Genomic DNA, 27923 nt, shown 5'->3' on the forward strand with positions numbered 1-27923 from the left:
AAATTTACTTACACATTTCTCTTAATTTATACTACCAAAACTATAAATGAAAAGCTTCACTAATGAATTAATGTAAGTAATATATTTCTCCATAAATAAAAAATTAATCTCTTTTAGAAATGAACTCTCAACCATTTAGTATATATGTAAGGATATAATACTATCTTTCAGATAAATTACTTTATTTTGATATTACTCACATAAGCTAAGTACCATCTCTTTTCATAATAATAATATCAAGAACTAAGAGAAATATTTTAATTAGACTAGCAATGAAAAATAGATTCATTTGCTATTTTAAGAATATTAAGTCATGGCAAACAGTTAAGTTTGGGGGATGATTGAACTAGTCAACATATGCAATTGAGAAAAAAATTATAGCCAAAAATTTTATGGTGAGGGAAGAATTGTGTAACTTTTGGGTGTGTATTCCTGTACTGAAATTTTGTATGCATTCTATCTCTGTTATTTGAACTGAATCACTGATTGTTGAGTTTGAACAATATTTTGATCACATACGTACAAATAGTGTTAGATTATATTCTTAAAATTTATTTAAGAGGATGAAGTAACGAAAGAGAGAAGAAAACATTTATAAGGTGGATCTGTAATAGCGGGGAAACACATAACTGAAACAACGGTCTTAACTATTTCTCTCTCTAATGCATACATTCCATTATATGGAAACATGTTACAACATGTGTGTCTGTTTTGCAGGAGCCTCAAAATGTTTGACTGTGGTGGTGCTTACAGGAAGGACAAGAATTTTACAAGGTATACATTGCAATACACAATTCTGTTACTTCAATCATTCATCAATATGGATATCATTCATCCTTCAATATTCTTCTACAATATGTGTTTTTGTTAATAAAACTTGAAACTCTATACATTTATAGATCAAAATATTCTAATTATAAAACTTACTATAAGAGGCTTTAACTCAAAATTATTTGATCTTTCTTGGGTTCAGATATCACCAAGGCCATTTTGTTTGCCTAAATCATAACATTACTTTCCTCTTCTCATTTATTGTAATCTATCTTCTCAAATAAGAAAGGAATGGTAGCTTTAACTTAAGATCTTAAGCTAACCTTTTATTTGCATATATTTCTGGTGTAAAGGCTAATAAAAAGTTGTTATGCTGAGATGGAGTGGATGATGCAGGTTGGATGATCAGGAATCAAATGTGTCAATGTCATCTGGCACAAGTGGAATGATGAGATTAAGGTATACAGGCCGTGGGAAAAAAAGTTCATCGAAATCGTTTCGGGTTGGAGTGAAGAAAGGATCGGATGGACTAAGGAGGATATTTGGAATATCACTCAAAAGTGGAGTCGCCTGGTCAGTGTTCCCAGAAGATCTTAAAGTGTCACAGAGAAAAGTATTTGACCCTCAAGATAAGAATCTTCTGTATTGGAATAAGTTTTTACAGATTATGTGTATTCTTTCTATATCTTGTGATCCTCTATTCTTTTATCTTCCTTATTTCAATCACAAATCATTTTGCCTCGCCATAGATAGTTCCCTAGCAAATTCTGTGATTACCATGAGAACAATTTTCGATTGTTTTTATCTCCTTCGCATAAGTTTTCAGTTCCGCACAGCTTTCATTGCGCCTTCCTCTCGTGTATTTGGGCGAGGCGAACTTGTGATTGATCCTGCAGAGATTGCCAAGAGATATTTACAACGTTACTTCATGATTGACTTCATTTCTGTGTTACCTCTCCCACAGGTTTGACATATTCTCCATGCTCATCTACTTTCAGCCACACTGTGTAACTCACCCATTATTATTATTATTTATTTAACCACATAATCTTTCACATCCTAAAAATATAGTTTTAGATGGGAAATGAATGAATGAACTAGTTAACAAGCACTGAATTCGGATTCTACATTGGCAGATTGATTATTCAGGTTTCATTTGAATATTTTTCTTTGAAATTGTACTTGTTATATTTACACATTTCATGCAGATTATTGTGTGGAAATATCTTCGCAGAACAAGACATACAGAAGTATTGGCCACAAAAACGGCATTGTTGAGAATTGTGATCCTCCAATATTTTCCAAGATTTGCACGCTTTATACCTTTAGCTTCAGAGGTTAACAAGACAGCAGGTGTTTTTTCTGAAAATGCACTGGTCGGTGCCGCATACTATTTGATCTGGTATATGCTTGGTAGTCATGTAAGTGCATGTTCTAAAATGATACTTAGTATTGAGTTCTCCTTTTTCTTCTCAATATATACATTCACACATACATAACTACTTAGTTATGTGCATGAACTTGATATCTGAAGTGATATTGACTGGAAGATTACTGCAATATCACACTAATTAATAGTCACTGCTACTGATAGGCATCACTTAGTAGTTACATGTAAACAATTATTTGCAATCTTGGAACCTCGATACATCGATGTATGCAGATTTAAGTACCCCATGTACTTCGTATTAATAAATTTTGTCTTAAAGGAAAACCATGTTTACAAACTTAAGCAAGCATGCATGATCTCTGAATTGAATGTTTTTTAGCTATTATGAGAACAGAACATAGAAGAGTTTTACAGAAAGGCAATAGTTTTTGGAAGAAAGAAATGGTCTTATCTACTCCGTTACAAAGTGCTGAACATAAACACAACCAAATGCGAAAAAAGAAAGGCTAAGATAGTTTAGTTAATAGCCAGTGCAAAAGCTGATGTTGATTTCCTTAAAATAAAGACTACCACTCCTTTTTACATAACCAATACTATACTAAAGTATAGAGAAAAATCTCAATTTCAAAACATTAGCTGAGGTAGACCTTATTTACTTCGTTACACACAGACACTTTCCAGTTTCCTCTAATCTGCATACTTGTATAGTTCTAACTTGTAATGTGTAATGTTTATGTCACAGATAACGGGGTCGGTGTGGTACTTACTTGCTATAGAACGTAACGACAGATGCTGGAGGGATGCTTGTAAGGGAGTTGAAATATGTCAGACACAATTCTTGTACTGTGGGAGTTCAAATAAGCGTGTTCCTAACTATGATGACTGGAGAAATATCAGCATGAGTGTCCTTAAGACTCACTGTTTCATTGAGAATGATAACTTGCCATTTAAATATGGAATCTACAGTCAAGCCATAGAATCTAATATTGTTGCATCCATTGATTTCTTTCCTAAACTTTGTTACTGTTTGTGGTGGGGGCTCCAAAACTTAAGGTATCTTTCTTATCTAACAAGGATTGAATTCTTAACCAGTTGATCATGCCTTTGTTTGGCATAACTAGCTAATAATCTAGCTGAAACCTTATATGCTAGCAGAAAGCTGATACGTCATAAGCTACCTCAAGTATCTTATCAAATAATATTCTATATCAAGCAAACTTTTGCAACATCTAATGAATCAATTATACTTCATTATCTCAACATTCACTTGATGCTGATCTTCACCTATTGCATAAAACTTTCATAGTTACATATAAAATAAAGAGCAAGTTGCAACAAGTATGCCTTATATTTTGTTATTACTTATTAGTAACTTTAAAGTTGAACTTTGTTCAGTATGATTAACACTTTAAAATGATGAGACTTTTAAGTTTTACCTCATGCATTCAAGCAATGCAATCATTATCGTGATATCCTATGGTTATTTGTTAAATGCCGCTATTACCAAGCATGTATATATTTCATTGTGCTTGAAGTTAGTATATGTCCATGAGTTTCACTGCCCTAAGCACCTTCTGTTTATCTTTACACAGTACAGTTGGTCAGGGGCTTCAAACCAGTACCTACCCTGGAGAAGTTCTGTTTTCCATTGTAATAGCTATTTTGGGGCTTGTCCTTTTCGCTCTACTCATCGGAAAGATGCAGGTAAAACAGAAATTGTGTCATCAATATACATTCATCTAGGAATATTGGTTATAGGTAGGTTAATACTTAACAGTGAGACTCTGCCAGGATGAAGGTTTTTACTTTTTTATAAATATGTTGTTGGACATAGTGAACTCAAATCCTCAACCTTGAATGTCAGTGATACTGCAATGCATGAGACTTAACAAAAAAGGGTTTTAGCAAAGATACATACATAGCTTTCAACTTAAGTCATTATATCTAATTCCTCGTGAAAGCTTTGTTTGAACTTTGAACTGAATAAGTAGAATACATTTGTAGAATCTTCAAAACAAAGTGCTTTGTACAAAGGCTGTTACAACACTACTTTTTTAACCCTCCAATGATCACAAAATTCTTTCTGTGTTTCCCTTTTACTTGAAATTGCATAATGTTAACCTTATGAGTAGATGTGCTTAAAAGTGGTTATATTGGGATAGGGTCATAGGAACCTAATCAAAGCATTACAAATGAGCTTTGAGATGGTTAACTATAACAATCTTGATGCTTTGACATGATAGTTACATTGCATGTCTTTATTAGTACAAGAAAAGTTTAATTATAGATCTTTGAGAATAGTTCTAAGATTGCAGCAATGATGGAATTGAACAGACCTACCTTCAATCAATGTCGGTTCGTCTAGAGGAAATGAGGATCCAAAGACGTGACTCTGAGCAGTGGATGCATCATCGGTTGCTTCCTGCTGAGCTAAGGGAAAGAGTTAGAAGGTATGAACAATACAAATGGCTGAACACTAGAGGAGTAGATGAAGATAACTTGGTTAGGAGTCTTCCAAAAGATCTTAGGAGGGATATCAAACGCCACCTTTGTTTGAATTTGGTCAGAAGGGTGAGTAACCAAGTTACCCTTTTCATTCATTCATTGTTGACATGTGTATGCATGCTATTTTCAATCCAACACTTTCTTTTCTCAATTTTCATTGATCAGGTTCCTCTGTTTGCTAACATGGATGAACGGTTGCTTGATGCAATATGTGAGCGATTGAAGCCTTGCTTATTCACTGAGAAGACATTCGTAGTTCGGGAAGGGGATCCAGTTAATGAGATGCTCTTCATCATTCGCGGCCGTCTAGAGAGTATCACAACAGATGGTGGAAGAAGTGGATTTTTCAACAGGGGATTTCTGAAAGAAGGTGACTTTTGTGGAGATGAGCTACTAACATGGGCACTGGACCCGAATTCGGCAGGTAACTTGCCATCATCTACAAGGACAGTGAAGGCCTTAAATTTGGTTGAAGCATTCGCTTTGGAAGCAGAGGAGTTGAAGTTTGTTGCTTCTCAGTTTCGGCACCTTCATAGCAGGCAGGTTCAGCATACATTCCGTTTCTATTCACAGCAATGGAGAACATGGGCTTCTATGTTCATACAAGCTGCATGGAGGCGTTATTCAAGGAGGAAGATAATCGACAAGCGCAGAAAGGAGGAAGCAGAAGAGTTATATGAATCTGATTATGAAGAAGATAATGATGATGTTTCAAGAGCCTTGGTTCCACGTATTGATACTACTACTACTACTACTACTTCTTCTTCAGCTAGGCCTGGATTTGATAGCACTATATATGCTACCCTCTTTGCTGCTAATGCCCTTAGAAGCCATAGGCTTCACACTTCAACTTCCAGGGGACTGCAGAAACTTCCAAAGCCTCCAGAACCTGACTTTAGTCATCTTGATGAATGAAGAGTCACTCAAATCAACCTATGAAGCACAGATACGTGTCGGACACCAACACATGAAGGAGTTTCACGTATCCGTGATTCAGAGAACTCAACTACCATTTATTAATTCTTAAGTGTAATAGAAATCACATAAAACTGACTCAACTACCATTTCCCATACTTAGTATTAGTGGAAGACTAAAGAGTGTTAGAGATTATTCTCTGCAGTGGTAGCTATCATATTATAGGTGTTTTCAATCATCTTTTTCTTTCTTGTAAAATATCATGCATGCATGAAACTTGCTTGTATATTAGTCCATAAAAAAAGGCCACACATAATTGCTAGGCTACAAAACATGTTTGACCAGTATGATTCAGTGTTTATAACACTATTTTTAATGCAAAAATATTTGGCATTATTCTTGTATGTATATGTATTCTAACAAAGCCTGTAGATACAATCAATACAATGTTTAGTTATGAAGTAATAATTAAAAAATAACACCACCTTTTGCTATAATTATTTTAAAATTTCAGTATTTTAATTGATTGTGACATGAGTCCATATAATAATATATCTGCTATAATGCATCTTTACATGAGTTAATTTTTGAACATACATTTTGCATCACTGGTCTATGCAATATATCTGCAATTTCGGTTGTAAGTAGTACTATACTGTTTGTCATTAATACTTATCACTTCTTCAGCTTTTCTTCTTGTTTTATTATCCACCAGTTCTTCCGGTTTGAGCTTAAATACTTTAAATACAATATTCTCTTTCATGTAATAAAAAAGTCAGGATTCATCCAAAATAAATAAATAAAAAGACAGATAATAAATTCTAATATTTTATTGGACAATGGTACTTTACACTAGTAACATTCATTAGTTTAGGACTACCAAGATCACGTTTTAAAATCAAATGTTGAGAATGATGTTTTTGCCTCGTGAAGGGATAATTTTCCAAACCAATAATAAGTGTGGGAAAAAATATATACAGATAATTTTGTCGATATCTACAATCCAAGTCAAGGCAATTATTAATGGGAAAAAAATGTATAATTTTACACTATTATTATTATTGTATAATTTATTGTTCATTTTCAATTATTATTATCTCTTCAAAAAATCTAATTTAAATAAAGAATGAATGATATATTATTAATTATTTTTCAATCATCCACTATTTATTTTCATTATTAATTATTTTTTTAGAAAACCATTAAAAAAGGAGGAAAAAACAAATGGAAGGAATATACCTAACTAGGAAAAGATTGATGTTTTATTCCTTATTTTGTGCTAATCAGAAGTTGACATGTGAATAAAAAGAAATTTTTAAAAACAAAACATAAAATTTTGATTTCATGAAACATATAATGAGACATCATTATAAACATGTAATATATGTACTAACTGTAAGGATTCTAAGTGTTGTCACTATGTACAAGAGAAATGTATTGGGTGTCATAAAACAGTCAGACGATGAAGAGATGAGACTTATAAAAAGAAATGCACGAGATTATGGGTTCAATCCCACCATCAACAAAACAAAAAAGAAATAGTTATAAGATAATTTGATAGTAAATAAAAAAGGTTGAAATAAAGTCTCATCTACAACAAAATACTGACACACTAACAAATTGTCTATAAAAAAAACATCTAGCCTCCTTAGAATAAAGATGATTGATAAATTAAGTAGAGCGCATGTAAAAATGGATCCAATAGGACAGGGCAACGGCAAGATGGTAGCATTATAGACATAGAGATAATCGCTTACTTTCTGTGACGACAACATCTTTCTTCGGAGCTGCCTAAGCTAACTACTTCCTTGTTTTTCCCTCCCTCTCTCTCTCCCTCTCTCTCTCTCTCTCTCTCTCCCATTCCCTTGTTTCTCATTCTCATTCTTCACCATATAATAATATAACAACCACAATCTCAATACATATACACATTTTTCCTTCTATACTTTATTCAATACTTTGATTCCTTGTAATTTTAAATGGCAAATGCATCTGGTTTCTTCGCTCCTTCTCAACCTTCAATGGGTATTCATCAATTTCAACGATTCTCCACTCAACTTTCTTGCCTTGCTGCTACTCAAGGTGCTCACAAAAATGCTTCTCCTTCCCAATCTCGCTTACCCAGGTCAACTTTTTTTTTGTTTTTTTTGTTTTCTGATCTAATTAGATTCAATTATTGCTTTCAATGTTTTCAATACTCTTGCTTTGCTTTCAAATATTTGATTTTTAATCTTGTGACTTGTCATTAACATTATGGACTTGTTTATTTAAGATTAAAATTGGTCATTCTTTCCAAAAAACTGATTTTGACAAGTGATTTTTTTAAGATGAGTAATATAGCATTTGGCTTAAAAGAGTGATCCAATAAAATTGATTTTGGCAAAATATAGTTTTATGAAAAAGCTGAATTTCAGCTTATTGCAACATTTGCATTCTGTAAAACTCGGACCATACAAATGAGCTAGTGCCAGGAGTGATTTTTTAAATCCCAAATAATCACTTGTTATGAAAAAATCTCAAGTCAGTTGGCTCTTGATTTTGAGTCTTGTCATTAACATTATCATCAACATTTGGCATCTCAAAAAATTAAACATAAATAGTTGTATACATTCTAGGTTATATATTAGACTTTTGACTTTAAGGCATATTTTAAGCCCAGTACTTATCAATGTTATTTGAGATGGCTATCAGATTGCTTCAATTTCTTCCTCTTATGTAATAATTCAATTTCAAAGTGACTACAGGCTTGTCAGTCAAGGGTGCAAGTTAGTTGGATGTGGTTCTGCTGTTCCGTCTCTTCAAATTTCCAATGATGATCTTTCAAAGTTTGTTGAAACTTCTGATGAATGGATATCAACTCGCACTGGAATCCGCAGACGACGAGTTCTTTCAGGTTAGTTAATGTCCATGCTTGTGCCATGACCACTTAGGTACAAATACAATGGTTAGGTTACACTCTGTGCTTTTATGATAGGCTCTTTATGGTAAATTGAAAGGGATATTGATTTGAAATAAATATAGAGGGTTGTCCAGAAGGTTTTAGTTCATGGGGTGAATTTGCAACTTGTTTTAAATCATTTTGGATGTTTTATAGTATGGTGATGGATCTAGCTTGCTATTGCTTGTTGTGATGCTTGCAGGTAAAGATAGCTTGACAAATTTAGCGGCAGAGGCAGCTAGGAAAGCCCTTGAGATGGCAAATGTTGACCCTGATGATCTTGACTTAATATTGATGTGCACATCTACGCCAGAGGATCTTTTTGGTAGTGCTCCACAGGTATGTGTTCAGGATGTATCATATTGAGTATAGTTGGCAAAGTAATCAGTGTTCTTAATGAATGGAGTAGTTGAGCAGTTATGATGTCTCAAACGCCCTCTTGCACTTGCAGATGGTTGAGTATTGAGTTTATTACTGTACTCTTATCTCTCCAAGATTAGATATCTTATTTTTGTTGTTTTATCCTCTCCTATAAATTTTTTGTTCTTATGAATTTCAGATTCAGAAACAACTTGGCTGCAAAACAAATCCATTGGCTTATGACATTACTGCTGCATGTAGCGGATTTGTGTTAGGTTTAATATCAGCCGCTTCTCACATCAGGGGTATGAGTTGGTTATTTTGTTTACTTCGTACTTGTTAAATGTGGTTAAAATAATTGCCCTTAATTAATGCAGGGAGTGGTTTCCAGAATGTTCTCGTTGTTGGGGCCGATGCTCTTTCACGATATGTTGATTGGACAGACAGAGGTAGCTGTATTCTTTTCGGAGATGCTGCTGGTGCAGTATTGGTACAGGTATTTTCCAACATTAGTAGCAAATCTCTGTTGTTGTTGTTGTACTCTGAAACAATGTGCACAACATTTCATTCTATATGAGAGAGAAAACTTATATTTGTTTTTGTTTTGTTTAAGATGAAGGCATTTCAGAGTCTTGTGTAAAATTTAAGATGATGGCAAACTGTTAATCTAATCCTTGAACTAGCTGTTCAAAATAGCAAATAAAATAATTCTAAGTTCTAAGATGAAGAGTGTGTCTGGTAACATCACCAAGTAGCTTATAAGCTAGATATATAGCTTATTTGACCAAAAGTAAGCGGCATGTTGTGTAGTAAAGGAGCTTATTTTAATAAGTTACCGCTACGAGCTTATAAGCCCGTATCAGAAAAGCTTTTGAGGAAGTTTATGGCTTATAAACTAAGGACTTGTGTCATTTTACACCTATCAACTAACTCATCAGCCAATCTTATGAAACAGTTCTGATTCAACCAACTACCTTATCAACTTTCAGCTTCAAGCTTCTCGCTTTCAACTAACTTATTAGTTAGTTGTGCCAAACAGAGCTGAAATCTGTTGCCTTTTCTCAAGATTTTATTATTGCTTAAGAATGATAATGAATTAATGGTTTTTCTTCAACATGAAGAAGTCATTTATTGCAAAGGGATAAAAGTTTATGTGGTCGCTCAGATTTTATGGTTACATTGCAGGCCTGCAACAGTGAGGAAGATGGTTTATTTGGTTTTGATGTGCATAGTGATGGCAGTGGTCAAAGGTGTGTACTTCTCATGTTCTCATATTCTCTTCTTCCTGTAAACTATGTAATTAAGCATTTACTCTCATTTCAAGCAGGCATTTGAATGCTGCAATTAAAGAAAACAATTCAGATAATACGTTGGACTCTTCAAATGGTTCTGTATTAGACTTTCCTCCCAGGAAGTCCTCATATTCATGCATTCAAATGAATGGCAAAGAAGTTTTTCGCTTTGCTGTGCGATGCGTACCACAGTCAATTGTGTCTGCCCTTGAAAAGGCCAGTCTTCCTGCATCTAGTGTTGATTGGTTACTTCTTCATCAGGTACAGAGAATTGATCTTTAAAACAATACTCAAGCATTTCATTTGATATATAATATTCTATATCCTGGAAACGGTCTTCTCGCTTGCGGAGGTAAGACTGCATACACTTATCCTCCCCAAACCCCACTAAGTGGGAGCCCCATGCATTAGACCACCTTTTTTGTATAATATTATATATCTTCCATCCTTGTCCAGAATAACTCTTCAATAATATTATTTTTGTTTATAGCAAATGATAATCCAGGGAGTAGATAATATCTTTGGTTAAACCAATGGTGCAACTTGCTATGATTTCTTCAAAGAACTTTATTATATGTACAACTTGCTATGAGTATACACTTTTGCATCCATTTGCTATGTTTTTGTGATTTGTGGCTTCCTAAGAGGCATGTATACATATACGGGATATGGATACGACACAAATCAGCGACGTTGATATGTAAAATTTTTTTTTGAAAGAGATATAGATTGAAAGTATCTAGAAGTATCAAAGTTTATTCATACTTTTGTTTTCTAGTAAAAAGAATGTCAAAATATAAATTTAAAGGGTGGGAAACCTAAGTTATCTTTTATGCCATGCAATTCAATAGATGCACATCTGTGTCATGCTATCATATGCTGAGTGGTAAGCTAAATCTTATGATTGCAAAAATATAATATCATTAACTTGGGAATTGCATAGCATACATACTCTTATAGTGCCTTACTTCTTGACCAGGCAAACCAGAGGATTATTGAAGCAGTTGCCACTCGGTTAGAAGTCCCACCAGAACGCGTAATATCAAATTTGGCTAATTATGGTAACACAAGTGCGGCTTCGATTCCCTTGGCTTTAGATGAAGCAGTTCGAAGCGGGAAGGTTAAGGAAGGCCAAATTATTGCAGTTTCTGGCTTTGGCGCTGGTCTTTCGTGGGGTTCGGCTATTATTCGTTGGGGCTGAGAGCTCATCTTTCAAGGCAAATAAAGAAGAAACTCAGGTGCAAGTTCAGTTGTCCAAATACATTTTTAGAAATGGGGTTTTGGGAGGTTGCAGTGTGATAGCAATAACATGCATCACTCCCTCAACTTTGTATTTTTCAGTCTTCATTTTCTTAGTCTTTTTGGTCTTCTTTTTCTCAAGTACGAATTTTCTTTCTCCTGAGATATATATTTGTCATTCAGATTGATTCTAAAAGAGGCTTCTATTTATGTTTTTCAACAGTACTTGTAAATTTAATGCAGCACGTGAAAGTGTATGCATGCTTGAACTCAAATAGCAATCTTGTTGATGACACCAAGCAATGACTTAATCTAATTTATGGATTTCTTATTTGTTTATCTACCGACCGTACCTAGTGAGATAAAGGGCTTGATTGTTGTTATATTTATTTATTTTATTGCGGGTGGAGTTTAAAAGGAGAAGAAAAAAAGGGGCAAGTCAGCAGTTAACTTGAAAAGGACAAATAAACACCAAATCCATAGAAAAGTAGATTTGATTAGGTGCTATGTTGGTGCATTGTGTGAAGGTGTTATGGATTTTATAGTATGATGAATAACAAGTCTAAGATGGGATATTGTTGAAGTTGAAAGTGCTACTTCCTCTTGTTTATGAGAAGTAAGTCCATTGATTTTTTGTTTTATTTGTTTTCTCCCTATGTGAAGGAGCATACCTTAAGTAATATTCTTCAAATAAAAAGAAGTGACATTTGTTATTTTTTTATGGTTAAGATGACTTTATGAGAATGAATTTATGGTAATAAATATTTAATAGTTAAAACCTTTTTGTCATTATGATGATACCTAGCTCTAATCCAAATTAGCAAGCACCATGATCATATATTAAGAAAGTTGTGAAATGATATATGAGCTTTGTAACTACTAAAGAACTTTACAATTAATTGAATATGATAAAAATAATATATAAACAATAAAGTGAGGAGGGACCGCTTTTATCTTAACATGGCACGTAGTGTAAAATCTCTGCATTCTCCACCAAACGAGTCACTATTTTTAGTTGTATTCCCTCACAATCCTATGTATAAAGGCCCAACTAGATGATAAATAATAAATGGACTTAAACACATCAACATATATTAATGCTCCTCTTTCCTTTCTCCATTATTCATCTTATCTATCTTCATTATTTCACTTCTTCTACTTCTATTCTTCTATAAACATTTGAACACAGAGTAACCAAACTAACTCTATAATATGGCAGTGGCTATGGCTGCTTGCAGTCTAGGACTTCACTTCAGTGCTGATAAAAACATTGCCAGTGTCCCTATGTTCAAAGCTTCCTCTCTATTTGATGCTACTTCTACTACTACTAAACCATGTTACATTAATCTTCTTAACAAGACAAGGTACATATGCTAACAAAACAAGGATAAGGCTACTTTTATTATCATTATTTGTTAGTCCAAGACTTAATGAATCGTGATGAGTATTGAAAGCATTCATTCCTTAATATCTTTCTTCTACTACAGTATTATGTTTATGACTTTATGCACTTCTCTTATATTTTGTGCAAGATTCATATATTCCTGTATGAATCAGACATAGATATACTACTGCATGATACAAATGATTCTGTTTGGTTTTGGCAAGAGTTACAAGTTTATATTTTATACATATTTGATAAGTTACTAGAAGCTGACCTATGAGGCTATGACATATCAATCAAGAGCTTATTTTATTTTACACCAATAAGCTAACTTATAAAGACAATCTTTCCAAACAGTTCTTTTTCATCAGCTAATTTATAAGTATACATGGATGATAAAAAATTCATAAAAGTAACTGAAATATATAGAGGAGAAAAATATATAAGAAGTAACTATACAGCTAGGACTGCACCATGCACAATGATGTGTAAAATCTGTGTTAATTGTGTGGTACTATTTTGTCAGAATGTCATCTTCAGGAATTACAATCATACCACGAGCAACACCTGTTGCTGATGTTGAGGTATGTATTATATACTTCATTTTTCTCATGTTTGTTTGTTGAGTGAGTCTGATATATCACTAAAACATTTTCCTTTGAGAAACAGGATGGAAATCAAGGTGACACTGATACCATTCCAACTCCAATAGTTATAATTGATCAAGATTCTGATATTGATGCAACTGTTGTGGAGATAACCTTTGGTGATCGCCTCGGGGCTCTTCTTGACACTGTAAGCCATTATCTGTGTACAAATATTAAGTTATGGTTGTCACATACAATGGAACAAAGTGAAAATGAGTATTATATATGGACTAAACAAGAGATAACTCTACCAGTATACTTGGTTTGCAGATGAATGCACTAAAAAACTTAGGACTCAATGTTGTTAAGGCAAATGTCTTTCTGGATTCCTCCGGCAAGCACAACAAGTTTTCAATCACTAAAGCGTAAGTATAACAATTTACATGTGTTACATGATATGTATCTAAGTAATAATACATTGTTACTACTCCATCCTATTGTTGCTCTTGTATTATTATTGCTGAGTATGCTAACTACTTGTTAATAGCAGTTATCTTTAATCAAATGGGAAAAGGAAATGAATGTAAGTTTAGAACGAACCTCGGGAATTACATGCCATAAATATAGTCTAGCACAACCAAATTAGTTTGGTTCAATTTCATCTTGGCAGTGACAATACCTTCTATATATATGGATCAGGTTATTAACTAGATTATCTAGTAATTATATGGATAAATATGGTGGTGGAGCTTTGTTTGCAGTGATACTGGTAGAAAAGTGGAAGATCCAGAGGATTTGGAGGCAATCCGTTTGACAATTATTAATAATCTGATTCAGTATCACCCGGTATGTATGCTTCTCAGTTAAGAATATTGGAGGCTGGTTTGGTTAGATACCTTCAGGGAATTCTGTGTTTCTAATTGAATTTTGCATGTTTCAAATTTGTGTTTAAGGAATCAAGTTCTCAGTTAGCTCTGGGAGCAGCTTTTGGACTTGTTCCTCCAAAGGAAGAGGTAATGAATTAAATTCTTATATATTGAACTTGTAGTTGTAAAACATGAATTTCTCATTCTACTTTTACCACATGTTTTTTTCGTACTACCAATGGCATCTTTCACCCTATAAAAATGTCGTGAGGCCTCTGCTGCTATGTGTTGCTTGGCATGCATTTAATTGTGTATGACCTTATTGGTAGTTTCTCCTTCTATCAGGTTGATGTGGACATAGCAACCCACTTAACCATCTCTGATGATGGCCCAGAAAGAAGGTGATGCTTCTTCCTTAGCATAATAGCTATTTTGATCCAAACAATAGCTTTTTATAGTTTAATCTAGCCAAATATTTGAGGTATTAACTATAAGACAATCTTGTCCTCAGCATGCTCACTACTACATTTTAGTTAGCCATATTTAACTTAATTAAGCACTTATTCATTAAACCTTTTTGAAATAAGCTAAACAGGACTAGTTTTCATATGCCAAAAAGAGTTTACAGGAAAGATTATAAACTGTTTTCATAAGTTATTTTTATAAGTTGTTCTCATAAGCTGAAATAAGCTCTTTATAATCTATTCCAAACATTTCAATAGTATGGTGCTTCTAGGCAATATATGTATGATGTTGCTCACCTGTTTTCCCTTTTGCAGTTTGCTTTATGTGGAAACAGCTGATAGGCCAGGATTACTGGTAGATATTGTTAAGATTATTACTGACATTAACATTTCTGTTGAATCCGGAGAATTTGACACAGAGGTAAATACATTGTAGCCAAAATTGTGCTATTATTATTTATAATTAATGAGTAAACAAGGTACTACATTAATCTTATTTTCTTGGACTTTTCAAACTTCTACCAAGACTTTGGACAAAGGGAGTAATTTATTTTCAGTCCACATTCCACTCATTCTAATTCTGTATCAATCTAATTATTAAAAAATTTGAAAATTTTAAGAATGAGAAAAATGTGTCAAAATACATCTGAAAAAGGCTTTGGTTTCAAACAAATCAATGTAGGGGCTCTTGGCTAAGGCAAAGTTTCATGTTAACTACAAGGGTAAAGCTACCATCAGGCCTCTCCAGCAGGTAACTCTAACAACTTTGTTGAATGCTAAGTATCCAACATTGCTTCATAGTTCTAAATTGCGGTTATAGTCGTGATTATAGTCATGTTACATAGACTGTCAAAATTACAATATTGCTAAGCAATTGCAGTTTTTAGAACTTCATACAGTGAAGTAGATTGTAATTTGTATTGAAGTGCAAATTTGCTTTTTTTTGTCTTTACATATGATCATAATGACCCTATAGTTTAGGAACTTATTCAAATTCATGTGTATCATGTTACAGGTTCTTGTTAACAGCTTGAGATATTTCTTGACTAGGCCTTCAACTGAAGAAGCCAGTTTTTGAGTGACATCTATTACAAGTTACAAACAAGTGCAGGATAATCCATCCTTTTGGATTATAGACAGAATGCATGCATGTCTTTATTTTATTTCTTTCATTTGAAGGACAAATGCAAAATATAGTTATCCAAAATCTGGATTGCATCCAATCATAAAATTTAATAATACTTCAATACCATTGTAAAATGGTCATTCTCTATTTTTTTAAATTATTTCCAAGTTCAATATTTTTTTTGGGTTATTTATGTTCAAGCTCAGTTGCTATGAGGACATACAGTCAAATATTATGCCCCATAATATAAAATTATAAATATTTTTTATACAATCTAATAAAAATAAGTTTATTGAGAAATCCATTTCTGTACAAAGTCACCAAATAAAAATGACTCGATCATAATAATTGGATTCAAATAACATTTTATAATAAGCATGCAGTAATTAACGAATTCAGTAATTGTTGGATGAAATTAGACCTCCCTAAAGTTATTTTTATTCACTAGCATTGGTATTTGTACATTTCTTTCTGATAAGTTAAGAACAACTTTCTTATTGACAATACAACATGTAAGTATTTCACATAATAAAAAGCAAAACTGTGACAAAGTTGTTGGAAGTTGATATTCAATTTTATTTATTTAAGCATCCTTAGGATTGTGGTGCCTAATACTTTCTACCCACTACCTAATTGGATTCTAGGCATTCATTCTTTAGTATAGAAATATGGTGTTGATGTTGGATTAAGTGGGAAAATGATAAGTAATTAAATGCAATTAGGCTAGGAGTGAGTGAGTAACCTTCAATAAAAGAATGATATAATAAGAGCAGGATAAACTCTTATCATGTCGTGTTTAGTGTGCACCAGATAATGATAACATTGATGTGGTAGTAATAATTATTTTAGTCCCCCAATGAAAATACACTAGGTGAATAAGATAGGATTATATAGCTGACTCACCAAAATCTCTAATGCTACATGAAATTAAAGGACAAGCTATCCTATCTTGTCTCTTTGAATGAAAGGCCTTTATCAACTGTTTAACATGCATGCATATATTCTGAATTTGGATTCATATTAGTCAACATACTATTTACACTCATTATATGATATATATGTGTATAGTATGTTTAGGATCAATTGTTATAACTGTAACTTAGATCAACTACTCAAATATGTACCTTAGAAATGAAAGATGTTATCATCATATAGATCAACTGCTTTAATACTTAAGATTTTAACTTAGAATAAACAGTTTCCAAAGTGAAAAAACTCAAGCTACCCAAGCCAGTATAATATACTGCACAACTTGTGAACTATCCAATCTATTATTGTATGTTTACATGTGAAAGCATAGAGAATCAGGGAAAGAGAAGTAGAAAAGGAAAAGGAAAAAATTGTATCATCAAGAGACAAGAGAAGCATTTTATGTTTTTGCTTACTATGGAGAAAATTATCATAGCAACTAAATTTGGAAATCTGATTTGAGCTATCCTAGACTCTTTACCTTAAACCTGTTATAATATAATCAGCTCAACATGCTATCTTGATTTGAACGCAATTCTCACTTGAAGGATCAAATTGAGGAACATGTCCCAATTTTTCTATGTTGTATTTACATAGTGATCCTATGCTTCAAAAATGATCCATTTATATAACACTGAGAAATTAAACACCCTTCACTAATCTTCTACTTAATTCTTGTGCAATGCTCTTCCTGAAATGGCAGCAATGAGTGCTGCTCTAAAGTTAGGATCCTTGGTCAAGGAATTAGCCATCTGTTCCACCAAAGTCTGCGGCTCTTTCGGCGTAACAAGTTTGGGATTTACATTCTTAGACCCATTGTTGGACTTAGATTTTGTGAGCTCAAGTGTGTCCATTGGTGCAGAAGAGTTACAGGACGCCGAATTTAGGGTCATGCAGCGGCTGGAGCCTGATGTTGCCTCCATTTGACAAGGGTGAGGATGATTGTGCTCTCCTTCATAAGTTGCAACTAGAATGGATTGATCTTCCACACTTCTTTGCACCTGAATAACAAAAGAAGGAACAAAAAAAAGTTAGCTTGTGATACAATTCGTCAAATAGAACAGATTAGAACATATGAGATATTCTATGTTTGGGGTATTCTGTAAATAGAATAGAACATGATAAAAGAGATGATGGAACCAAAGATAACAAAACAGAACATAAACGTTAAGGTTGTTTAAATGTCTTAGATAATTACCTTCTTTTTGACAGGGCAGGTTGGAGCAAAAGAACATTTGAAGTATGCTCTTGGAGAAGGGTTATCCCTAGTCACTTTTTGTCCATATTTCCTCCACTGATATCCATCTTTCACAATCTAGAAACACATAAAAATGAAAAGTCAATCAAACAATTACACACTATAATTAACTACTAGTTATGATCTATGATTTGTTATGAAGAATCTTACAAGGCTAGTATCAGATCCTTCTGTCTTAACATAAACTCTAGAAATTTTTGACTTGATGGTCTCTTCCCTTTGTTTCTTGCATGATTCCTCATCGGTTGAACAGCTCTGAGAGTTACCATTATTAACAAGAATTGGATTACTGCTTTCAGGCTTTCTTTTCTTGCAAGATAAGTTGAGGTGATCCTTATCAGAATTCTTTGACATATAATCTACCAAGTTGCTTCTCAAAGTGTTGTAGCTATCACACATATCTGTCAGCATTTCAGTCAACTTCTTGTTTTCTGCACTCACCCTCTTCAGCTCCTCCACCAAGGCACTACTAGAACACTGCCACATGAATTGCAACTTTACTAAGATATGAACAATGCTTATATATGTACTTTGTAGTATCAACAGTTGATTAATTAACAGCAAAATGAAAATAGTGTTTCTTAAATAAAAGAAAGAACATTTAAAAGGTAGCATGCAAGGTTCAAAATAAATGAATAAAGTTAACACAACTAACCTCTTCTTTGGTAGAAGACATCCTCATACCCAATGAGAAAAAATTGGTTTCCACCTCCTTTTTCTGAAATAAATTTCCAAAAAAGAATTAGCCCCAGATATCATGTGAGTGAAGCTTTCACAAGATGATGCTATATATAATATCATTGGATATATACAGTTTAAATAGTACTTACAATAACTTCTTCATAAACTCTTGGAGGGTTAATGTTGAGATCCAATGAAGTGTTAATCCATGATGAAAAGTCCATTGCTTTCAAAGGAAATTCAAAAAAGTACTATAGAACTTTCAAGTTGATAAGCTATAGTCTAGTGCAAATTAAAGTTTTTGTTTGAAAGCTTGTATATATAGAAGAAATAGGTGAAAAGGGTTAGGAAGTTTATATTGAAAGAAGTGAATGAAGCATATATAGAAGAGAACAAGTTGGAGAAGGAAAGTGGGTAGAAAGAGAGTGACCACGAAAATAACACATGACAGGATATCCTACTTGTTCATAGAGCTGGCATATGATAACAAAAGTGACGGAAATGTAAATCATAATATGACAAAATTTTACTACAATTTTTAGATGGTTAATGCTATATGTGATTGAGTATTCAACATGAGAATGAGTGGATATAATAAAATTAAGAATAAATGAATTTAGAACAAATATGTTTAGCTCCTATTTTAAGAAGATAATATAATTGTGTTTTAAGGAAATAAGTTATTTCCTAATATAAGGAAATGAATTAAAATATTATAGTATTTTTTAGTCCATTTAGTCATCTTATCTAATGGACTAAGCTTTAATGGTTGTTATTTCAATTTCAACGACTTCTTGCATTATAGATGAGACAAGATAAGAAGAACGTGTTTTCATATATCGCTTTCTCTATTGAACCATTGTTATTTATTTTTCTGCATTTCAAAAAAAAATTGCCCAGCAACTTTTGCGTCACTTTGCTTATGATTTAAAGAGTTTATATTGTAAAATCTTCCCATTGATATTAAGTTTACTTTGAAGTGTGCATTTTTAGTCCCATTATCTGGAAAAGAATTTTATTTTTACAAATTTCTTACAAAAGTACATAAAGAAGCCGAATGACATGCCAATTTTTTTGTGTTCGGTTAAGAAAAATCAATTTTAATTAATAAGAGTTAACATTGATCATTTCTTTGACTCTATAAGCTATTTTTAAGATGTGTACATATTAAAAATAAAGTCATTTATCTTAAGAAAAAATATCAAGTTCTAATATTCAAATAATAAAATTCATTTATTTAGCCATCATGATCGTATAATAGTGTGGTTATATTTAAATTAATATTAAAAGGAAGAAATATTAGTATGTGATTTTAAAAAATAAAAATAGAGAAAAAGAAATAGAATGGAGAGCAGGAATAGATTATGGAGTAATAATAATATTAAAAGAATATAGTTAAGGTGTGACATGTCGGCGAATTCTTGGTACATGGCATGCAATGGAATTCAATTTTCAAAGTCAAGCCCACCTTCAAAAATCTCCATTATATTATTCTAATTCTAAAGTTTCTCCACGTGTCTCTTTTTCTTAGCTTATGATATTCAATTCTCTTTTATTGTAAGCCTTATTAGTTATTACAAAAATAACTGATAATATCTATGGAATTATTATTGTTTTAACTTTAAAAAATAAACGTGTCAAAAGTAAAATAATTTTCAAATATACCTCCTTTTCATAATATCTCATTGATAATAATAATAATAATACCAGAATTTAATTTTTATGTTTAATTAATGTGAAACTTTTTTATGATCAGAATAATATATAATTATGGATGATTATGAACTATTTAAAGAAATTCTTATACAGTGACAATGGAAATAGAGGGTAAACTTATAGGGGAATTTTAGTGAAAATATTAATGATAAAGGATAAATAGTAAGATATAAGATATGATATTCATCCTAATTTGTGGTGGTATTGCATTGTATATTAGTAGAACAGGATCCTCTCTATTAATAGAGAGATAAATACTTCAATTTACTTTTATTTTGAATGACAAAAATATTATTCTATTATACTTAAAATAATAGATATGTCATTATATATTAAAAAAAAATTTAAGGATTTGCCTCTCCATCAATGGAGAGGATACATACTTATTAGTTAGTGGGGTGGACTTGTTTCTTTGTTGTCGCGGCTACTATGTTAAACATTTTCCACGTTGCATCTATCATTAAACTATGGCTACGCGCTTCAATACAACTAATTACTTCTCTTTTATAAAAATCATATACTCTCACTTATTATGTAATGCTTCCTTAGAGATTGATAGCATTTAAGTTTTTTTACGTAATGTATCCTTCACTCATTATGAATCTTTATCAACATGGAATTAGACTACTAAGGAAGTAGTTCATTTTAAGTTATCAAATAGAATTCATTGTCTAGAGAATTAAGAATTAACTATAATTCGGAATTCAACCATGGGTCAAGTACTAAGCATCTTCTTAAATATTATATTTGTATTTGATACACCACAGTTCAGTTATCTATTTACTTGCTTCATTGTTGACTTATTCTTTCATCAACGGAATACATCGTCTTGACGTCTCGTCATGAAGACTTTCGATACAAGGATCTCACATGGATCTGCTGACCACTTGTCACTTCAATACTCCATTGAGTCGTCGAACCATCAGCTCTGATACTACTTGTTGGGAAATCTTCATCCATTGGTTAAGTGAAAGAAGCATAGATGTGGGCTTGATTGACACCACATCTTGACCCAAAACCTTAAGTCATTAGGTATATGGGTCCATCCACTTATATGCTCTTTAACTCATTCATTCTTGCCCAATATAAAACTTTTTCATTCATACTTGGAATACCTAACAATTTATAAATCCATCATTTGCTTTTGAACTAGCTATTGTTTCTAAGTATAGTTGCAGTGATGGACCATGACCAAATCAATCAAAGCACCCACTCGCCACCCATGTTGAGGTAATTGGTCAATCCATTGAATTAAAACTAGAAAAAGAGAAACCCAACTTTGGTTACGGCATGTTCACATTCATGATCAATGAACGGGTTTATTTTTTCTCACATGTATGTCCACATCCAATTAATTATGGACAATTAATCCTTGGAATTCAAATCCTGTGGGTCTCACATCTTGACACGTGTCTGGAGAAAAAGTGTCATGTTGATTCAAAAACAATGGGTTAACCCCTTTACTTGATAAGTGTATTTTCACAAGAAAAAAATTTGTTTCTACCATTATTTAATTAGTAAGAGAGAATGAATAGAAATAAATGAAATGTTATTATAGATAAATGGTAAGGTAGGGAAATACTTTTTCTAATCAATTATAAGATACAAATTTTGAAGTTTTTGATACAATTATAAGATACACTTTCTTCATCAACAACAAATAATGAATGGATGAATTTTCTCAAAAATGTTTAGAGGAAAAAAATATAACGTTATAGTATCTTTTTAAAACTAAAAAAAATCATTTAAACTCATTGGTATCAATAATTGGATTAGAAGTATTTTATACTAACGATCCAAAAGAGCAGTAGTACAAAAATTTATCTTAATTAATTATATTAATTATATACATAACTTGTATGTTATAACTTTAAAGAACCCTTATATAAGAACGAATTTAATGGTAATAGAAATAGTATATAAAAATAATTATAAATCTTATTAATTAAACACTTCATAAGAATTAAATGTGCAACATCTATACATTATTAGTTTAAAGATTTATACATTGTCACTATATCATTTATTTGAATTACTTTTTTGAAAAGCTGATGATGATGAATAAATATAAATGATGAATGATGCAATGATAGTATATAAAACTCATACATTGTCAGTGTATACATCTGTTTTTTTTTTCTCAATAATTAAATGAAATGTTTTAGTCAAAATGTACATAATTCTTAAAGCATTTAATAATTTCTTAGTTTGTGTTATAACCTTAACCATAAAAACATACATCATAAAGAAAGTTTTAGTAGATTTTTTAAGAGGGGTATTAAAAATATAACAAAACTCAAGTGAAACAGACCTTCTTAAATCATACAAAACCTATTTTAATGATCAATAGGCATTAAGTGGAGTAATTCACAAATATTAACAAATGATAATTCATTAAACAAATGTTATTTTTCCAAGTGATGAATTGCCCCGTTGGGAAAATGTGTCATCTATATATCACTTATACTAATTCATCATATAAATATTGTAAGTTGATTAACATTTTATATTTAATTTTTATGCGACAGAAAGTGTGATTAAAAAATACAAGGTATTAATTAATTTGTGTGATTAGAGAGTGGTGGACTACTAGACTTGGACATTGGTAGGGTCTTATAGTTGGTTTGGTTTATTTCAAATCAGAAGAGGGTTTGATTGGTTTCCACAATGAGTTAGATAGAATGGCTTTTTCATTTTTAATTTCAACTAAGGGTAGAGAAGAACAAAAGCATGGGGTGAAGGAAATGGTAGCAAAGACTTTGGAGTTTCTTTTGTTATAGCTTTTGTCGGCCATTCACTCCTATCAAAATTCCTTACACATAGACTTGTCTTGTATACAATATACAAAATTAATATGTGCATTATTATATTTGCTACAAAATAAATTACGATACATGATCCTCATCAAATATTAAGAATATCATTTTAACTTATTTTTTAATAAAACTACGGAGAGGAGTTAAACTATTACGTTTTCATAGTCTTTTTATGTTGGGTTGTTGAACTCAAATATATTTTTTAATAAAACTAGTGAAGTAGTGATTACACACATGAAGAAATCATCACAAATAACACTTTTCCAAATAGTTTTGATACATGATTTTCATCTTCAAATGTCAAAAAAAGCACAAGTTGGAAAAGGGTTTAGGGTTGTTGTAAAAGTGATGTAATGAATAAGATAAGCATTGCCTACGACGTATGCGTATATACATTTTGTGCATGCTAATCACCACTTTCACGTCGCCTTTTATTATTCCGTCAATTTCTTTATTCTACCTACGTTCTATTATTTACCTTTTTCTAATCAATTAGGTTTGGATTGTATTTAGATTCTTTTCTTCAAAACTTACCCGATACAAAAGTTAAACGAAATATATCAACAAAAAAGATTAGCCCTCTGGGTTTATTTTTCTTGCTCACATTAAGTGAAAAATATCTTTAATAAATAAGAGTATGATTGGAAAGATATTTAGTATCTTTTACTAAAAAGAATTAAATCATACTGTGACCATTTATGTTACAGAATTGGTCATTATTTGTGATCTAATTTAGAAATTATCTACAAACTATGGACGGTTATTTTAATTTAGTCTTCTTGCGAGTTGTGTCTTCTTTTTAGATTAATATTTATTCAATATATATGTATATTTAAATTTTACATTTGTGTAACATACACCGTTTATACCACGCATCTCAATGATTAAACCATTCAAAGAATATATAAATTTACAACAAGGATGTTTTCCATCAATATAGAAGTAAGTGAATTTTTTTTTTCATATTTTAAATGGAAAAATTATGATTTAAGATAAATAAAAATGTTATTACATATTCTCTTTTACATATTATTGTGTGACACTTGGCTCTATGTTGTATCATTACTCATAAATATATACATGCTTTTGCGACCAGATATCGACCTAGACTCACGTGTACATTTCACTGAGTCGTGTCTCACGTTTTGTGGTTACGTGCATTTCGAAGGACCACTAATCTTTTCTATCCATTTTATTTATTAATTATTAAAGACAAAATGAAAAACACTTCCGGGTTGTATTTCTTGACTTCTTTCGCCATTTCGCCAATTATATGCTATTCGGAAACTATATGAGATTTTTAGTTTGAATTTTAAAAAATCAAATTATAATTTTTTGTAATAAAACAAATATATCATTGTCTAATGAAAAGCTTTTGCGGATACTTCACGCCATCAGCCAAAGATCAAGTCAATAACAATGTCTAAGTTTATACATAGGCTGTGAAACTCCAGTGGAACTCTATAAGAAACATGAATCTTAAATTTCACTAATAAGTTTATTGAAGTTTCAAAAATCGGAATGGAATGAAGTAGCTGTAGAATTTAAATTAAGTCACTAATGTTTTTGTTGTTAGTATGCATATAAATTAAATTTAGTGCTAGCCTTGGTTAGTTACTTATTCTTTTTTATCTTGCGTTATGGATGCAATATTATTCATTGAATTTATGATTTATAGTTTTACTAGCTACTAAGTGACTAAACATTATTGCATTTGAACCCAAAACTTAAATCACCTTCAAATCTTTTTTCATCCAATAAATATATCTACCATTTTTCATTCTCTTCGAAAATTGATAGGGAGGTTTTAATTTAGTCCAAATACAATAATATTTGATGATTTATATATATAGATATAGAGAGAGAAAGAGAGAGAGTAAAGAGAGTAATAGTGAGTGCATGGTATTGACGGTGTTCAAAATTGTCCACGGCATTTACATTGAATTGATCTATTATTACCGCCGGGTCTACTAAATCAAGAAAATAGTTGGAATTCAGATTCTATTCTTCTTATTCTTCTTAGCACGTGTTTTGGATCAAGACTTCTTAATAGCCATTGATTACTCTTCTTTCATTTTGGTGCAAGTAGCTCACCAACACAATATTTGAAAGCCTTATTATGCACTTCTTTCAATACTACTATAGTAGCACATCCACTACACCTAGTTCAACTTCTAGTGGGCCCTCTTAGTGAAGACTACAATTCACACTTTTTTTTTGGAGTTGAACTCCTCTCCGATATCGGAGAAACCAGTACTGGAATGTGTGGTTAAGAATATTTTAAAGAGTTTTTATTTATTTTTAATAAAAAATAACATATAATCATCGTCATTAAAAAAAATTGCCACATGTCATCATCCTATCCAGCACTGGACTCTTTAGTATTGGAGAGGATCCATGACCCTTTTTTGTATGATTTCTACCATGCATCTACTAATAGATTTTGACTATTGAATAGTACTAATATATATATATACTTTTTTTTTAGGGTGAATAATATAATAATATAAAAATTTACATTATTGGTAGATAATAATATATAAATAAAGATGATATAGATATATAATGAGACTTTATACTATTAGTATAATTGTGTATTAATATTATTCTGCAAGACAAACTTTCAATTGCATGAATCCTACGCATCATAATGATTGATCTTCTGATAATACCTAAGATATCTGATTATGTGAAAGATAAAAAGTAAAAGAAAGAATATATGATAAAAGATGGTATTTTGTTGTATTTGAAAAGAAAATATAAAAAAAAACAAGAACAAAAAATATTTTTTACTATTAAAAGTATTCTTTCATCTTATAGCTAAAAAATCTATTTCAAGTTGAATGACTATAAGAATAAATGTTACCACACCACACTAAAACAAACGAAAAGGTAATAGACAATTAAAAGAATTGGAAAGCATGCTATGGAAAACAAACAAGGAATGAACACGAGGATTGACTACAAAGACTAACGAAAAGTTATTTATTTGTGCCACTTTCTTCTATAGGTTCCATCAACACGTAAGAGAAACTTTAAGATTTCATTTTATCTAGATATTAATATATAGCTTTATATTCATCCACACACAAAATGTAAGAGTTTTTATTAATACATTACCCGGATTAACGTGATTATTAAATAAAATTAATATAAATGTATGATTAGTAATCTATCGTTTATATAAAAAATTACACTAACATGCATAAATATTATATTTTTTATTTGTGATGCACGAGATGAAATCTTCACTTGCTTCACTATTCTATATGATTTTTCTACAAAGCTTTTTTTTTTGGGTACATGTTTTTTTTTTATAAACAAAGAGATTGGATTAAAGCACAAGAGGTGCTACCCAAAGAGGACAACACAAAAGGCCACCATCAAGTGATGTCTAAAACACAAGACCAATGGTCAATACACCAATTTGCAAAGGAATAAAGGTTACAATCAGAATGGTTGGAAAACCAAAGCCACGAGCGAGTCTTAATAGAGTTCAAAATATTAATAACATTACTCTCCTTATCCCGGAAAACCACCTCATTCCGTATAAGCCAAATAGACCAAATCACTGTGAACCAGAGCATCCTCTACCACAGACTCACTTTTGAATTATTACACAAAGAAATATGATGACAGAATGCTTCCTTACAACCTGAGAATTGGACAGGATCAGCCACGATGGGAATGGTGAGTTGACCTGTTGCACCGTGCTGTGTGGCAGCTGCTGATGCAGCAACGTGCTGCTGTCCAACCGGGTGCTGACCAAATTGTTGTCCAACAGAACCTGGACAGCCAATCCAAGCATAGAAAGCCTCCCAAATCACTGCCATGAACGAGCAGGACAAGAACAAATGTTGCACATCCTCATCAACCTGCAAACAGAAACAACAACGGATATCTAAAGTAGTAGGAATAATGTCCCTTCTTTGTAATTGAATTTTTGTTGGAATCTTTCCTCTCAATAGCTTCCACACAAAACAACACACTTTGGGTACATGTTATACCATGATTTAGTATAATTGTATCATCTTTCAAATAATTACTCGATTTCATATTTTTGAAGTGTTATCACGTAGTTTAATAAATCATTAAATTTTTGATACAATCTAATTAAATTATAAGGAATGGAAGAAAATGCTGAAAATACGAGTAATAAATAATAATGTAGTTGGAAAATAAGGTATCAAAATATGAAAATACATGAAAGTGATAGATTATTTGTCAAAAAGTCTCCAATTAATTTTTTTCTATATTCTTTACATTTTTGCCCTTTATAAGTTTTATTACAATATCAATTGGACTTACTTTATGTGAAAATTTTGTTTCTTCTATCACGTTTTGTCTAAACATTTACTAACAAGTAATAAAATGTCTTGCTCTTAAATAATTTATTTAAAACAGTTAAGATACAGATGTGTCTTGGGTTAATAGGAATGGTGGGAGAGGTGTGTCGTGGATTCTTGGGATGATGTTTGTTTGCCTAAGTGTGCAGGGGGGTTCAGGGTCAAAAATATTGAGTTTTTTAATCTAGCATTGTTAGGTAAGTGGAAATGGAGGTTCCTTGTGGGTGAGGGTTGTGTCTTTGAAATATGGGGATTGTTTTATTTCCTCTGCCTCGGGTTGGTCTTCTTGGTAAAAGGAG

At 31.9% G+C, this 27923-nt stretch overlaps 4 protein-coding genes across 5 annotated transcripts; 3 read left to right on the forward strand and 1 right to left on the reverse strand.

Annotated features, from left to right (window-relative positions):
• On the forward strand, positions 687-5591 carry LOC109350790 (putative cyclic nucleotide-gated ion channel 8). 2 transcript variants are annotated; one of them, XM_019592097.1, is made up of 7 exons: positions 687-774; positions 1168-1735; positions 1980-2192; positions 2904-3214; positions 3754-3865; positions 4496-4732; positions 4832-5591. In XM_019592097.1, the coding sequence occupies exons 1-7, from the start codon at positions 689-691 to the stop codon at positions 5579-5581; spliced, it is 2277 nt and encodes a 758-aa protein (XP_019447642.1). In that variant the 5' UTR covers positions 687-688; the 3' UTR covers positions 5582-5591. The 2 variants fall into 2 exon arrangements, with proteins under 2 accessions (XP_019447642.1, XP_019447641.1); XM_019592096.1 differs by having other exon boundaries at positions 4496-5591.
• Positions 7287-11723, forward strand: LOC109350791 (3-oxoacyl-[acyl-carrier-protein] synthase 3 A, chloroplastic-like). Its single transcript, XM_019592098.1, has 8 exons — positions 7287-7707; positions 8327-8475; positions 8723-8859; positions 9080-9185; positions 9258-9376; positions 10066-10130; positions 10208-10433; positions 11152-11723. The coding sequence occupies exons 1-8, from the start codon at positions 7562-7564 to the stop codon at positions 11371-11373; spliced, it is 1170 nt and encodes a 389-aa protein (XP_019447643.1). The 5' UTR covers positions 7287-7561; the 3' UTR covers positions 11374-11723.
• LOC109350792 (ACT domain-containing protein ACR11) lies at positions 12517-16013 on the forward strand. Its single transcript, XM_019592099.1, has 10 exons — positions 12517-12775; positions 13322-13379; positions 13465-13590; positions 13713-13807; positions 14144-14228; positions 14336-14395; positions 14594-14649; positions 15028-15133; positions 15395-15463; positions 15728-16013. Exons 1-10 carry the CDS (start codon positions 12624-12626, stop codon positions 15788-15790), a joined length of 870 nt encoding a protein of 289 aa, XP_019447644.1. The 5' UTR covers positions 12517-12623; the 3' UTR covers positions 15791-16013.
• On the reverse strand, positions 17315-19044 carry LOC109350795 (probable WRKY transcription factor 40). The gene is made up of 5 exons (XM_019592101.1): positions 18896-19044; positions 18721-18783; positions 18216-18542; positions 18006-18122; positions 17315-17808 (listed from the first exon to the last, which is right to left on the reverse strand). Exons 1-5 carry the CDS (start codon positions 18968-18970, stop codon positions 17476-17478), a joined length of 915 nt encoding a protein of 304 aa, XP_019447646.1. The 5' UTR covers positions 18971-19044; the 3' UTR covers positions 17315-17475.

The sequence above is a fragment of the Lupinus angustifolius genome, chromosome LG06, assembly GCF_001865875.1.
Source record: "Lupinus angustifolius cultivar Tanjil chromosome LG06, LupAngTanjil_v1.0, whole genome shotgun sequence".
In the NCBI taxonomy this organism is placed as follows: domain Eukaryota; kingdom Viridiplantae; phylum Streptophyta; class Magnoliopsida; order Fabales; family Fabaceae; genus Lupinus; species Lupinus angustifolius.